At 35.6% G+C, this 13,988-nt stretch overlaps 4 protein-coding genes across 4 annotated transcripts; 1 reads left to right on the top strand and 3 right to left on the bottom strand.

Moving 5' to 3' along the window:
• Positions 1-2,690: 2,690 nt before the first annotated feature.
• On the bottom strand, positions 2,691-6,020 carry LOC105954828 (ubiquitin-conjugating enzyme E2 28). Its single transcript, XM_012978519.2, has 4 exons — positions 5,758-6,020; positions 4,668-4,795; positions 3,912-4,016; positions 2,691-3,020 (listed from the first exon to the last, which is right to left on the bottom strand). The coding sequence occupies exons 1-4, from the start codon at positions 5,825-5,827 to the stop codon at positions 2,877-2,879; spliced, it is 447 nt and encodes a 148-aa protein (XP_012833973.1). The 5' UTR covers positions 5,828-6,020; the 3' UTR covers positions 2,691-2,876.
• A 918-nt stretch (positions 6,021-6,938) lies between these two features.
• LOC105954763 (bax inhibitor 1) lies at positions 6,939-11,729 on the bottom strand. Its single transcript, XM_012978443.2, has 8 exons — positions 11,534-11,729; positions 10,691-11,007; positions 8,861-9,008; positions 7,863-8,000; positions 7,682-7,773; positions 7,418-7,601; positions 7,160-7,312; positions 6,939-7,070 (listed from the first exon to the last, which is right to left on the bottom strand). Exons 1-8 carry the CDS (start codon positions 11,660-11,662, stop codon positions 7,041-7,043), a joined length of 1,191 nt encoding a protein of 396 aa, XP_012833897.2. The 5' UTR covers positions 11,663-11,729; the 3' UTR covers positions 6,939-7,040.
• LOC105954764 (bax inhibitor 1) lies at positions 9,838-10,609 on the bottom strand. The gene is made up of 3 exons (XM_088815079.1): positions 10,417-10,609; positions 10,146-10,295; positions 9,838-10,048 (listed from the first exon to the last, which is right to left on the bottom strand). The coding sequence occupies exons 1-3, from the start codon at positions 10,501-10,503 to the stop codon at positions 10,010-10,012; spliced, it is 276 nt and encodes a 91-aa protein (XP_088671205.1). The 5' UTR covers positions 10,504-10,609; the 3' UTR covers positions 9,838-10,009.
• Positions 11,730-12,714: 985 nt separating the features above from the next.
• LOC148772466 (uncharacterized) lies at positions 12,715-13,256 on the top strand. Its single transcript, XM_088815049.1, has 2 exons — positions 12,715-12,859; positions 12,934-13,256. Exons 1-2 carry the CDS (start codon positions 12,715-12,717, stop codon positions 13,254-13,256), a joined length of 468 nt encoding a protein of 155 aa, XP_088671175.1.
• Positions 13,257-13,988: the final 732 nt, after the last annotated feature.

Below are 13,988 nucleotides of genomic sequence, written 5' to 3' on the forward strand. Positions count from 1 at the left end.
CCTCTCTCGAGTTCATTCCCATTTAGAATCAATTCAACTGTTGGCCAAACAATCGAAAGCATTTAATACAGGAAAACATAAACATAATCAAAGAACGACAAATAGATCACAGATCTGGAAATCAAAATCAATATATACAAGGTTTCATCTCCCTAAAAGAAAATGTTCAGTTCATTACAAATATAGCATCAAAATGAAGAACACGAGAAATTATAAACTAAACGTAAAGAAAAGCTTATGAAAAACCCGAGTCGAAACCCTCGTCGAAGCTTCCCGCGAAGAACAGGCGAGAAACGAAGAGAAAACCGAAGAAGAAGTCGAGAGATAATCCAGAGATGGTCGAGATCTTCAAAAATGAAGAAGATACCTTCTATTTATAGTAATAAATCAAAGAAAAATATCTCGTCTCGAATTCTGTGCCCAGATCGCGATCCGGCAGCCTTGGAAACTGCGCACCGCCTTTCCAGATCGCGATACGGGAATGGTGGATCGCGATCAGATTCTTGATCAAAAAATGTACTGTGAGACCCCCCCAGATCGCGATCCAGGAAGGCTGGATCGCGATCTGGGTCCTGATCAAGAAAGCGTTATGTAAGACCCCCAAAATCGCGATCCAGAAAGGCTACATCGCGATCTGGTCTTCTGCGCCAACTTAAAACATTGTTTTAACCCTTTTTTAGCCCGTACTTTGAGAAACGATATATCACCGCCATGATAGACCCAGGCCCCTCGAATATCGGCAAGGCACTTATGAAGTCCAACGAAAACGACTCCCATGGTTGATCGAGGATTGAGAGTGGTTCGAGTGACCATGTCGGCTGCTTGTTTTCCACCTTGTCTTGTTGGCAAACAAGACAAGTCTTGACATAAACGTTGACGTTGTCCCGCATGTGAGGCCAAAAGTAGGCCATCTCGAGTAACGCCATGGTTCGCCTTTGACCCGGATGCCCCGCCCATTTGGTGTCGTGGCATTCTTTGATGAAGTCCTTCCTCAAACTGCCCCACTTCGGAACAAGGAGTCGTCGTCCCTTCGTGTAGATTAGGCTGTCCTCTACCCAAAATTGCCTCTTCTTGCCTTTCTTGACGAGTCGAAGTAGCTCATTGGCCAATGGATCATGTTCGAGCCTTTCTCGGATCATGTTCGAGCCATTTTCAGATCATGTCGGCCAAGTTCCCCCTTGTTGAGTTAATAGCTGCGAGTTCGGCCTTTCTACTTAAAGCATCGGCCACAACGTTTCCCTTCCCCGATTTGTACTCCAAGACGTAGTTTAACTCTGCTACAAAATCTTGCCACCGTGCTTGCTTTGGCGAGAGTTTCTTCTGTGTCTGGAAATAGCTCGTGGCAACGTTGTCCGTCTTGACGACGAATGGCGCGCCTAATAGATAGTGTCGCCATACTCGAAGGCAATGAATGATGGCGGTCATCTCCTTCGACCATGTAGCGTCGCTCCGTCTTGTTGATCTTTCGGCTCTCGAAGGCTATCGGATACCCCTCTTGCATCAAGACCCCTCCAATGGCGAAGTCGGAAACGTCCGTGTGTAACTCGAACGTCTTCCCAAAGTCCGGTAAGGCGAGGACCTGCTGCCTTTAAGTCCTCGAATGCCCATTGGCATGAGTCGGATCACTCCCACGCGTTGTTCTTCTTGAGCAAATCGGCATGTGGCGCCGCTCGTGTCGAGTACCCTTTTATGAACAGTCGATAATAAAAAACTAAGAAATGAATGGAGTTCGGTTACCTTTGTCGACGGTTCCCACTCGGTAATAGTCTTGATCTTTGCTCCATCCATTTGGAGTTGCCCGTGTCCGATGATGTGGCCCAATCATTGGACCTCCTTCTTGGTAAAGTCGCACTTCTCCTTCACGAATAGCTCGTTCCCCCGAAGTACTTGGAATGTGGTTAGCAATTAGCATGCTCTTCCATGGTGTCGTTATAAACAATGATGTCGTCTAGGATAGACCACCACAAACCGATCCAAGTATGGATGGAACCACGATTAGCTTGATTAATGTTTTTTTTTTTGGGCAGGAGGAAGATGGGAAAATATGCAGATATAGAGTTAATGTGGTCCGAAGAAGTGTATATTACTGCTTCGGAAGAGATGGTGAAGGAAGTCAGTGAGGCAATGGATTCACTGAAATCGAATTTGGCAATCTATTATGACATTCCTGCCCTTTTGAACTACCTTACACCTCCAACAATAAACGACGGTGATGATGATGGCAATAATGACGAGGATGATGATGCAACCAAAAGATTAATCGCGCGTATTCGGACTAAGAACAACGATTGCACAAATGCGTCAAATGATGGATCTGATTCAGTACCTGAGCGAGACTATGGCATTGTCTTACCGTCCTCAATGGTATGGGAATTGGGAAGGATGGGTATGGTTATGTGGACACATACCCAGCGTGGTTCGATGAGGTTGTGTATGTGACAACTAAGTTTATGGACCAATTCGAAAAGGCAGCCGAATCTTATTTCAAGAAAACTAATGTGATTACGCCGATGGTCCACCAGTTTCAACAGATGCACCTTCAAGCACCTGATCGTGGCCATAAGTTGCTCTGCTTTAGACATATTTTGCTACCTTATTTTTACTTACGAATACATATTAGTCTGGTTTCGCATTGTGGCGTTTAGCTACCGTATTTTTGCTACGGTATACTACTAAACAGCATTCAAAACTTCATCAATAACAACGATTCCATAACAAGAAAAGATTTAAAAAGCCAAACATATTTTGTCCATCAAGAAAATTAGAAAAAAGCAGAGTAATCTACAGTTATCCAATACAAATCACAAGGCACAATAATAGGCACATTATCTTTACAATAATTCAAAGCACTAAAAAAGAAAAAGCAACAGATCAAACTAGCCCATGGCGTACTTGTGGGTCCAGCTCCTAGCAGTCTGCTCGTATTTGACCTTGTCCGTTTTGTACATGTGAGCTATTTCCGGTACCAAAGGGTCGTCTGGGTTTGGATCGGTCAGAAGTGAACATATCGACAGCAAAACCTGAAAATATACATTGGTCAAACTCTATAATTGAAGAAATCAATGATTGATTTGTGTGTGTGTGTGTGTGTGTGTGTGTGTGTGTGTGTGTGTGTGTGTGTGTGTGTGTGTGTGTGTGTGTGTGTGTATTAAGGCCTCGTTTAGTTGTTAAGATAAGATTAAGTAATCATATTAAAACCCAATTGTATAATTGGACTAGAGAAAGTCCAATACGACCCGTAAATCGAGCTCACTACTCAAAAAGCTATTAGACTAACCATACATCAAATAAGGTTCAATCATATAATTAATCATGACTATGAATCTTACCAGCCAAACAAGGCCTAAAGATAACTCTTCCTAATGAAAATTGTGGTAAAAAAAATTCTCTACAGAAGGAGCTCAATATAGAAGGCTAACTCTATGATTAGTTATTTTGCAATTTGATTATTTTTATGAAAAATTCTCTAAGAAAAAATATGCTGCCGTTTTATCATATTATGCAGATTCCATAAAGCAATGGGTTATGATTTTAAATAAATTCAATGTAAGCAAACAAGGGTCAAACAGCAATACACTCAATGCGAAATATGCATTGCCAGAATAATAACGAAACCCGATAAGTAACGAAACTAGATTATTTTAATGCTAATTCAGCCTCTTAGAATTGGAAAAGACGAATTATAAAATGCAATTATGTACATGTCAGCTACTCGCATTCGAAAATACGTAAAGTACTCGTGCAGTGGTACAAATACGCATAACCCAATCATTCATAAACAACATGCAGTATATTTTTAATGATTACTAACAGCACTATATTTTGAAAGAATATCTCTTGCAATATATTTCGAAGGGTGAATTAGAAATCTACGAAATAAGAGGAAAAGTTTGAGGTCATAGAAAAATAACCTTTGAAATAGTTAAGGCAGGGCTCCACTGCTCCTTCAAGATATCAAGGCAAATACTGCCATTGCTGTTAATATTCGGGTGGAAAACTTTTGTCCTGAATGCGACCTGAAAATTTAGAATAACAATTTAAATTCTGACAAGCATATGGTAATAAAGTACACAAGTAAATCTACAAACAGAAACTTGTCAAATACAAAGATGAAAGAAGCAAATCCAGTAAAATTGTGTCTTAGAAGCATTGCTTTACAGTTTACCCTGATTTCTATTTCTATGAAAAGCAACAACTAATATTCTTAAATCAAAATTATGCTTGAAGATTCTGATTTTCAGATTCTTCATTAAGTTTCCAAGTTTCAGCTCAATACCATAAACACTCTTCATTACCTTTTACTAAGAGATGGAAAAAAGGGATGACTTAGAAAGAATAATACGAAGAAAAAAATTAAAGACTGAGCAAGAGAGGGCAATGGTGCTCGAATATTTTTCTTAATGAATTCGCAAATGTTAAGACGGGCAAAATTTCAAGTTTAATGAGACCACGAGTCCCTTAGAGCATCTTATTCAAGGAAGTTAACTCTCGAGTATTTATAGAAACAATAAAACTATATACTCAAATGCATTTGATGCAAGAAAAATCTACAATCATATGTTCCAAGAATCATTGGTTTGAAACATTCTTCTTTAACTCTTTCATAGATTGTAAGTCGGAAAAAATCCACAGTTCCGAGATTATAACTATTTACAAGAAAAGCATACCTTTGGGGGTTTGAATGGATAATCAGGGGGGAAATGAATAGTGACTAGAAAAACTCCCCCGGAGTACGGACTGTCTTGTGGGCCCATTATCGTTGCTTGCCAGTGAAACATGTCCTCTCCAACAGGTCCTGTCAATGTCAACAGCAAACTAATTATTTTAGAAAAAAAGTATTAAAGCAGATTGTAAGATTTTAGCTCTGTTTTGTCGAAAGCGATCATATAATAAATGCAATCACTTATGATCGTAATCCAAATACATCGAGACAAACAACAAGCTGAAGTATATTAGAATAAACTTTACAATGAAATCATAGGAATATACAAAATCAGATTCAAAACAATTTTTGTCATAAAGCTAATTACTCGATAAACAAATTACAGCTGGCGGCGAAAGGGTTTAACATAGTATGCCTTTACAATGTGCACAAGTCTACAAGCATAATCAATTGACATTTAACAACTAAAACAATTCTAAAACACTTAGGCCTTGTTTGGTTGCCAAGAGAAGATTAGCCAAAATCAGATCAAATAGTCCAACGAAAACCCAATTATTTTATCGGCCACCGGGACGTCCAACAAAAAAGCTCCCTAAAAGGCAAGATAAGCCATAATAGCATAATATTTGCGGGTCGGCCCGGTAAGTTATCGGGATACAAAACGTCAAACAAAGTTCAATTATTTAGTTAATCTTCTCAACCAAATGAGGCCTTAATAATTCGTACTTCTTTTTCTTTTCTTCTTTGCCAAATAATCTACATCAAATTTCAGTCATTTTAATTTAATTTGACAGCTCCACTTGAGTTAAATATTATCATGCCTTCAAATGAAAAACATTCATCAGACGAATTATAGAAAACAATAAATCTTCCACCTTTTTCAGTACGAAACACCAAAAACCTAATATAGCATTTCTACAATCAACAAATGGTCAAAATCGACAGATGTGAGAAACCCCAAAGCTAAATCTACAAAAATTCCAACGGATCAAATCTCGGAACACTGTAATATCAACAACACATAAAAAATGGAAGACGTATTGCACAAATCAATTAAATACGAAATATATATATATATATATATTATATAGTACCGGCGCTGCAGGAAGTGGGTGGGTCTTTCTGCAAATCCTTGAGCTCCTTCAGGATCCTTTTCGACGCCATCGAACGAATCAACAAAGGTAGGATTCGATCTGCTGAATTTTATTTTTTAATTAAAAATAAAAATGAAGAGGAAAGTGTTGCTGCAAGCGATATGTGTGTGTAGGTATTGTATTTGTACGTAGAGAGAGAGAGAGAGAGAGAGAGAGAGAGAGATGTGGTGTGGACTGAACCGAGTATTCCTTTTTCTTTTTTTATTTTATTTTAGGGTTATAATATAAATTAAAATTCATTTTCCACCCCTCAAAACTATTTTCTACCCGTCAAACGCCCATAATAAACTATTAAAATTGCGAAAATGCCCTTTTAACTTCAATACATTTAATTGAATAGAAAAAACAAATATTTTAGTGTAATGTATTATTGTTTATTTAATAAAAATAATTATTTTAACTCTATATTTGATATAAAATAATTGGTAATATTTTATTATTGCTATATATTTGATGTGGTCAAAGAACAATAGAACTCTCATCATCTTAATCTTGTCTTCCAGACTAACTCACAACGCTCGAGTTATTAAGTTCGAAGATCGAGGATCTTCAAAATTCGTAAAATATTAAGAATGAATTAAATCAAATATTTAATGATGATTAAGCTATTTATAGTTCAAATTGATTCAATCATGGGCTTCCATAAATTGGGCCTATTTTTAGAAATTGGGCCTTCACTTTAATAAAACGGACCACATATTAACCTTAACAAAAAAATGGTTTCATTTAAATTTAAGTGAATCAAGATTCACTATTCACCTGGCCAATTGTTTTTGTTTTAATTTATCAACCGATATCTTAAAAAACCCAATTCAAACAATATATATATATATATATATATATATATATATATATATATATATATATATATATATATATATATATAATTTCCCTATATTTAAAAACCTCCTCTCTATTATCAATGACTTACCAATATAGAGTAGTACACTCAAACATGTAAAACCATCATAAAAGCTAATGTATATAGCACTCAAATATGAAACCATTCAATTCAATACACACATACTTGATAGTTGGTATATATTTGTGTGTGTGTGTGCATTAGTGTAAGAAGAAAATCTCAAGAAGAATGTACATCAGCAGCTGACAGCAAATTTACAGTTTCATGATACTACTGCACTCTGCAATTATTTTTTTTCTTGCCTATATCATATATTCAACCATATTTTGCCAAAGCCTCATAGGGGGATGTGTCGGAAAGCTCAGATATTATTCACGAAATCGCTAGCCAACTGCAAGAAACAAAGAATCGTTTGCGACATATTAATTCATTATATTTATATATATAGATTGGAGAAGAGAACGATAGGCGCGCGCATACCTCCATTGCGGCAGTAATGTAAACAGGAGGCAAGTCGGTGTACAAGTTAACAGCATGCCTCACATAATCGAAATCTCCCTTACGAACTTTCACCTTCACTTCCTGGCTATATGCCATCACATACACCATATTCCACATAAGCACTGCATATATCTGCATTCATAAACGCCAATATAATAAACAAACAAACATCAATTCTCTAATCAAGATTTTTTCGATTATATTAAACATATATCAAAGCCTAATTATATTAATTACCGGATACGACCAGATATCTGTGAGGCCACCGTAAGCTGGATCGAAAAGCAAGCATGTGAGGGCCAATGGAACGTAGATAGTCATGGCTGCAAAATAGACGCATTCAAAGCGATCTACCCAATTGTTTGCTGTCCAGAAAGAGAAAAAGCCGATTCCAATAGCCAAAGTCGAAGTCACTACAAAACTTCAAGAATTATATTTACATTAGTATAATAATGTTACAAATTCAAATTTGATAAAAATACATTTATGTCTATATTTTACTCTGTATTAAATTGGACGAGCCAGATGAACCAAGGAGCAAGTAAAGCCCCTCCGAAGAATGAACCCAAAATGAAGATAAAGGCCCTTGTATACTGATGCATAACAAATCAGAAAGTTAAATGTAATTTTTTTAGTGTTTAACTATTTTTAATAAATAAATAAATAAAAAAAATTTGAATACCTCTTTCCATGGCTTTGTGGAAGAAAACAAAGCAATGCAGATAAAGGCTCCAAATGCTGACCAAGAGCTTCCGATGGAGGAAGATAAGTGGGACCCGATGGCCGAACTTCCCGAAGCGAAAAACAGTGTAAAGTACATCTGTATAAACAATTAGTCAATGATTAATTATAGAGAAGCAAACACTGAACACATTATATAAAAGAATCAATTCTATTTAGAACACATTATAGAATCGTGTCACGACGTTATTGAAACATCATACGGTGCTCAATACCAATAGCAACGAGAAATCCTCCTCAGAACAATACAATTAGTTACCAAATTATCTGTCGTAAATTTTCCCAATCCATCAATTTACGAGAAGCCACCCGAAAAAAAAATAATAAATAAATAAATTAAAAAGAAAAGAAAGAATTTCAGGTTATTGAAACATCATACGGCGTTCAATACCAATAGCAAGAAATCCTCCTAAGAACAATACAATTAGTTACCGAATTAGCTGTCGGAAATTTTCCCTATCCATCAATTTTCGAGAAAGCCACAAAAAAAAAATGCAATCAAAATCGAAACACTCGAAACAGAAGAAAATAGTAAGAATTTCAGGTTCGTACATTCAGTACAAACTCTTTCAATCCATCAATTCAAATAATATGAAATAATCACAAAATTTCAGGTACACTCAAATGCAATCGAAACACTCAAAATCGCACAGAAAAACAGAATAATTTCTGGTTCGTGTTCATTATACAAACTCTTTCAGTTTTCTTCTGCAACTTCAAATCCAAATCGAACCGATTCAAAATCTACCTAAATTTTCCGTCTCATTTACAAATTACGATCAATTTAACGGCAATTTCAGTTTACCCATTCCGTGAAAATAACATGCATTTACGTTCACATCAATTTTCATTCAATTTTCTCATCTGATAGTACAACAAAGAGTTCCGAAAAGTAGAAACCAAAAAAAAATAGAAATAAAAAACGCATCGGAAAAATACCCGATTCAGGTGATGGCGGACGTACGGAGCTACATCGTCCAAGTTCAGCAGAGATTCGGCGTCCAATTGTCTGACAAAGTAATTCCTCGCTGCACCAACTGCACGTTTTCGAATTGCAGAGAAACTCATGGTGAAAAGCAGTGATCGAGATTTTCAAAGTGATTTCAGAGAGTATAGTAATGGCCAGTGAGGAAGAAGATCATTTTATACACACGCGTATTTTGCCTTTGGGTATTTCGTGGTTTTTGTAGGGGTAGTTTGGGGAATGAGAAATATTCAGTTGGGCGGGGAAATGAGGTTTGTTTGACTTGTTGACTAATTAGGAGCCCCCGTGCAATTAACTAAACATAATGACGGTTAACTCAGATTCCCTCCATCTCAATATCTGTTTTGGTGTTGAACAAATTAGTTTAATTTTGTTATATTTAACAAATTGGGATGAAACCAAATAATAATAATAATAATAATAATAATAATAATAATAATAATAATAATAATAATAATAATAATAATAATAATACTGTTATTATTATTTTTATTTTATTATAATATATATTAGAAGCATTATATCAGAGGATAACAAAAGGCCAATCATCAATTTATTGATTATTTTTAATACTTTGTACTAAATCAACTAATAATATATACTTTAAGAAGATAATAATGAAGCCAATGTTTAATCATATATAGATAGTTCAAAAGGAATAATATGCTTTTATATGCTATATGTAAAATATAAAAAATGGGTATCATATTGTAGAAAATTTTCATTTATATTTAATTAAATCAAGATTCAAGATGCATCGGGCTAATTGTTAATTGTTTTAATTAATTAATTAATTAATTAATTATTATTATTATTATTATTATTATTATTATTATTATTATTATTATTATTATTATTATTATTATTATTATTATTATTAATTTAATTAATTTTGTGTGTGTGTGTGTGTATAGTAGCATACTCAAACATGTAAAACCATCATAAAAGCTAATGTATATATCACCAAAAGATGAAACCATTCAATTCAAGAAGAATGTACAAACTTTACAGTTTCAATTGCAATGAATAACATCTGACTATAGAAAAAATTGCCTGCCTATATATTGAACCATATTTTGCCAAAGTCTCATGTGTGAAAAGAATCACCTACTCCTACTATTTCTCACGGCTTCGATAGCCAGCTGCAAGAAACGAATCATCATTTACGACATTATCAGTACTTCATTATAGAGGGATCGATCAGAAAATAGAACAAACAATATGCATATAATAATATACCCGTATGACAGTAATAACAATCGGAGGTAAGTCGGTGTACACGTTAACTGCATGCCTCACATAGTCGGAATCTCCTCTACGAGCTTTCGATACCACCTCCTGGCTATACACCGCCACATAGATCACATTCCACAGAAGCCATAAAAATAGCTACATTCAAACGGCAAAAAAAAAACAACATTAATTTCCGATCAAGATTTTTCGATTATAGATTTCTAAGCAAATTACGATGAATGATTCATAAATGGTCATTAATTAATTAATTAAATACCTCATACTTCCACAAAGCTAAGTCGCCACCCAAAACAGCTGAACCGATATGCAAGCATATGAAGGCCAGAATACAATTGTAAAGCATGGCTCTAGAATAAATGAATACGAAATGAGTCGACCACTTTGATGCTGCCCATAAACAGCAAAAGCCGATCGAAGTAGTCGAAATTGAAGCCACTACGAAACTTCAGAGGAATATTTACATTAGCATATTAATTATAACAAAATCCAGGTAAATTCATAAATCGAGATTTTTAAAATCAATTACGTACTTTGTATCGACTTCGAGGAGCGAGGTGAGCCAAGGAGCAAGTGAAGCCCATCCAAAGAATGTACCCAAACTTAAGAGACAGGCCCTTTTGTTCTGATGCAGAACAACTCGGAAATTTAAAAATAACAATATTTTTTTTAGCAAAAATATCGAACAATACGAATATATATATACCTCTTTCCATGGGGGAATGAAATTAAACCAAACAATGGTGATGAAGGCTCCGAATGCTGGCAAAGAGCTTCCGATATTCAAAGATAAAGATATGTAGGATCCGATGGCTGAACTTGCCGTAGCGAAAAACAGAGTCGAGTAAAACTGTATACCCAATTAGTCGATGATTAGTTATACAAAAAATCGCAGAAGAACAACACAATCATTACCAAATTACCTGTTGTAAAATTTCCCAATCCAACAATTTCCGAGAAGCCGAAAAAAAAAAATTAATAATTAAAAAGAAAAGAAAGCAAATTATGGATAGAAGGCGAGTGTTCCAGTTCTTTCGAGATTCGAAGAATATGATCACAAAATCACAAAATTTCAAATGCAATCGAAACGCTAAAAAAATCGTACAGAAAAAAACACCGATTTAAGAAAAAAGAACGAATGTTCCATCAGAATCGAATCGAATCGAAACGAAATCTCACAAAGGAAAACCTACCTAAATTTTCCGTCTCATTTTGACGATCAATTTAACGGCAGTTTCAGTTTATACCCATTCCGTGAAGTTACATGCATTTACATCAAATTTCCTTCGATTTTCTTATCTCATCGTACAAAAAAAAAGTTCTGGAAAGTAAAAAATCGGAGAAGAAGAAGAAGAAGAGAACGAATCGGAAAATACCTGATTCAGGTGACGGCGGATGTACGGAGCTACATCTTTCAAATTCTCCAGAGATTCGGCGTCCAATTGTCTGACGTAGTAATTCCTCACTGTACGAACTGCAAGGGCTCTCACTGCAGCGAAACTCATGGTGAAAATAGCGATTGAAATTTTCCAAGTGATTTCAGAGAGCAGACGAAGAGCCAGTGAGGAAGAAGACTATTTATATACTTTTATTTTTTTACCGTATTTTGAGTGGCAGCCTTTGAGTATTTTCCGGATTTTGTAGGGGTATTTTGGGGAATGAGATATATTCTGTTGGGCGGGAAAATGAGGTTCTTTAACCATATTTCTGTTCTCAAAAATCTTTTTTATATTATTGAATCAACAACAAACACAAATAAATAAAAATTTGATTCCGGGTCGGAAAAGACGTACTAGATTATTAGTTCGATAATGTAACATTTCACTAAATTAATAAAAAGTTCTTCATTTTTTTTTATTGTTAATAATTTTTATTTTTTTTGGTTTTTGGGACGAGAAAATAATCAAGACCTACTCCAAAGAGCAGCTATAAATATATATATAGAGAGAGAGACAAAAATCGAATTCAGGTTTAGTATTGAATTAAATTCACCGTAATCAGAGTTCTAGATGTACAAGGTTTACTTAAGATTGTGGTAATCTTTAGTAATTGTATCCAATGACTGTGGTGGAATGTTCTTTCTATATGGCCATATGGTGAAACGGGAAAGATGTTTCTACGGGTAAACTCTTTCGGCTGCAGTTCGTTCCAAGGGAGAGATTGTAATTAACGTTGCATTGAGTGGTATAGCATCGTTATTTCTCCCCGGTGGAAGAACAACTCATTCTCGATTCGGACTACCCATAAATGTACACGAGAGTTCCACCTGTAGCATATCGCAACAAAGTCCACAGGCGGAGTTGTTCATAAGGGCAAAGCTTATTATATGGGACGCGGCTCCTATGATGCATAGATGTTGTTTTGAAGCGCTTGACAAGACAATGAAGTCAATATTACAGGTTGACAAACTCTTTGGTGGAAAGGTGGTTGTTTTTAGAGGAGATTTTAGGCAGATTTTACCAGTTGTGCTCAAAGCATCAAGGCAAGACATAGTACATGCTACGATAAACTCCTCTTCGCTGTGGAATTTTGTCGTGTCATGAAGTTGACTAAGAACATGAGATTGCAGTCATGCTCTTCTCCATCTAACGTGGATGAGGTAAAAGAATTTGGAGACTGGATACTGAAGGTCGGTAGTGAGGATGTTGGGGAACAAAATCATGGTGAAGCTTCGATAGTGATTCCCGATGACATGTTGATTGGTGATTCAGAAGATCCATTCAGAGACCTACTGGATTTCGTTTACTCGGATTGTTGAGTAACATATATGATCCAGATTATTTTCAAGGGAGAGCAATTCTTGCACCAACTAATGAATGCGTCGAGTTTGTGAACGATCACTTAATGTCTCTCCTTCCAGGAGAGGAGAAGGTGTACCTGAGCTCAGATAGTATGTTTAGGGACAAGCAAACAATGGAGGATATTGCAGAAATTTATTCGACTGAATTCCTCAACAGAATAAGATGCTCCGAACTTCGTTCTCATGCGTTGAAGTTCAAGATTGGTGCACCCGTTATGCTAATAAGAAACATCGATCAAGCTAAAGATAGTGTAACGGGACCAAACTTCAAATTATTAGAACTAGCATTGACGTTCTGAGTTGCAAAACTCTTTCCGTAAAAAATATCGGTGACATGGTGTTCATTCCTCGGATGACTTTAATACCATCTACCGGACTGCCAATTAAATTTCAGAGAAGACAGTTTCCATTGATTGTTTCTTTTGCAGTGACGATCAATAAAAGCCAATGTCAAACTCTTTCGCATGTTGGTTTGTATCTTCCTAAGCATGTTTTCAGCCATGATCAACTATATGTTGCACTGTCCAGAGTTACGAGCAGAGGTGGCATTAAGATATTCATCAAGTTGGATTCGAATGAACTCACCAATGTTACTAGAAATGCCGTGTACAAGGAAGTATTTCATCGAATTTGAAGGTAGAGAATATTTTCATATTTACCAATTATTATCGAATTTGAAGGTAGAGAATATTTTCATATTTACCAATTATTCATGTAACATGTCTTTTTTTTTAACAACTTATTCTTTGGCAGGTGTTTCTTCTCTATATAATTTCCCCCGTGCGATGTTATTTTCAATCATGTCCCTAGGATGCTCAGTGCAAATTTTATTATCTTTAAGATTTATTTTTGACGATATACTAATATTTTAATATTATTCTTATGATGTAACTATGAAGAACATGATGCTTCAATATTGCTGGTCGCTTTTTGTATTTAAATTCAATGAGCGTAATAATTTATATATGCGTAAATTTATTTTTCAGACATGTATTTCCAGTTGAAAATATGCCACCCCGTGCATCGCACGG

This window comes from Erythranthe guttata, chromosome 2 (assembly GCF_056151865.1).
Source record: "Erythranthe guttata isolate IM_541 chromosome 2, IM_541, whole genome shotgun sequence".
Lineage (NCBI taxonomy): Eukaryota > Viridiplantae > Streptophyta > Magnoliopsida > Lamiales > Phrymaceae > Erythranthe > Erythranthe guttata.

Excerpts from the sequence above, each read along its gene's own strand:
- LOC148772466 (XM_088815049.1), top strand. The coding sequence starts at position 12,715 with ATGAGATTGCAGTCATGCTCTTCTCCATCTAACGTGGATGAGGTAAAA. Across the intron at positions 12,860-12,933 it reads TCCCGATGACATGTTGATTG|ATTATTTTCAAGGGAGAGCA; the intron begins GTGATTCAGAAG and ends TATATGATCCAG.
- LOC105954763 (XM_012978443.2), bottom strand. The coding sequence starts at position 11,662 with ATGAGTTTCGCTGCAGTGAGAGCCCTTGCAGTTCGTACAGTGAGGAAT. Across the intron at positions 9,009-10,690 it reads CTCCTCGAAGTCGATACAAA|TCGATCACTGCTTTTCACCA; the intron begins GTACGTAATTGA and ends ACTTTGAAAATC. Across the intron at positions 7,774-7,862 it reads CCACAAAGCCATGGAAAGAG|TATACAAGGGCCTTTATCTT; the intron begins GTATTCAAATTT and ends GTTATGCATCAG.
- LOC105954828 (XM_012978519.2), bottom strand. The coding sequence starts at position 5,827 with ATGGCGTCGAAAAGGATCCTGAAGGAGCTCAAGGATTTGCAGAAAGAC. Across the intron at positions 4,017-4,667 it reads ATCCATTCAAACCCCCAAAG|GTCGCATTCAGGACAAAAGT; the intron begins GTATGCTTTTCT and ends CTAAATTTTCAG. Across the intron at positions 3,021-3,911 it reads CTGCCTTAACTATTTCAAAG|GTTTTGCTGTCGATATGTTC; the intron begins GTTATTTTTCTA and ends GTATATTTTCAG.
- LOC105954764 (XM_088815079.1), bottom strand. The coding sequence starts at position 10,503 with ATGCTTTACAATTGTATTCTGGCCTTCATATGCTTGCATATCGGTTCA. Across the intron at positions 10,296-10,416 it reads TAGCTTTGTGGAAGTATGAG|CTATTTTTATGGCTTCTGTG; the intron begins GTATTTAATTAA and ends GTTTGAATGTAG. Across the intron at positions 10,049-10,145 it reads TTGTTATTACTGTCATACGG|CTGGCTATCGAAGCCGTGAG; the intron begins GTATATTATTAT and ends CGTTTCTTGCAG.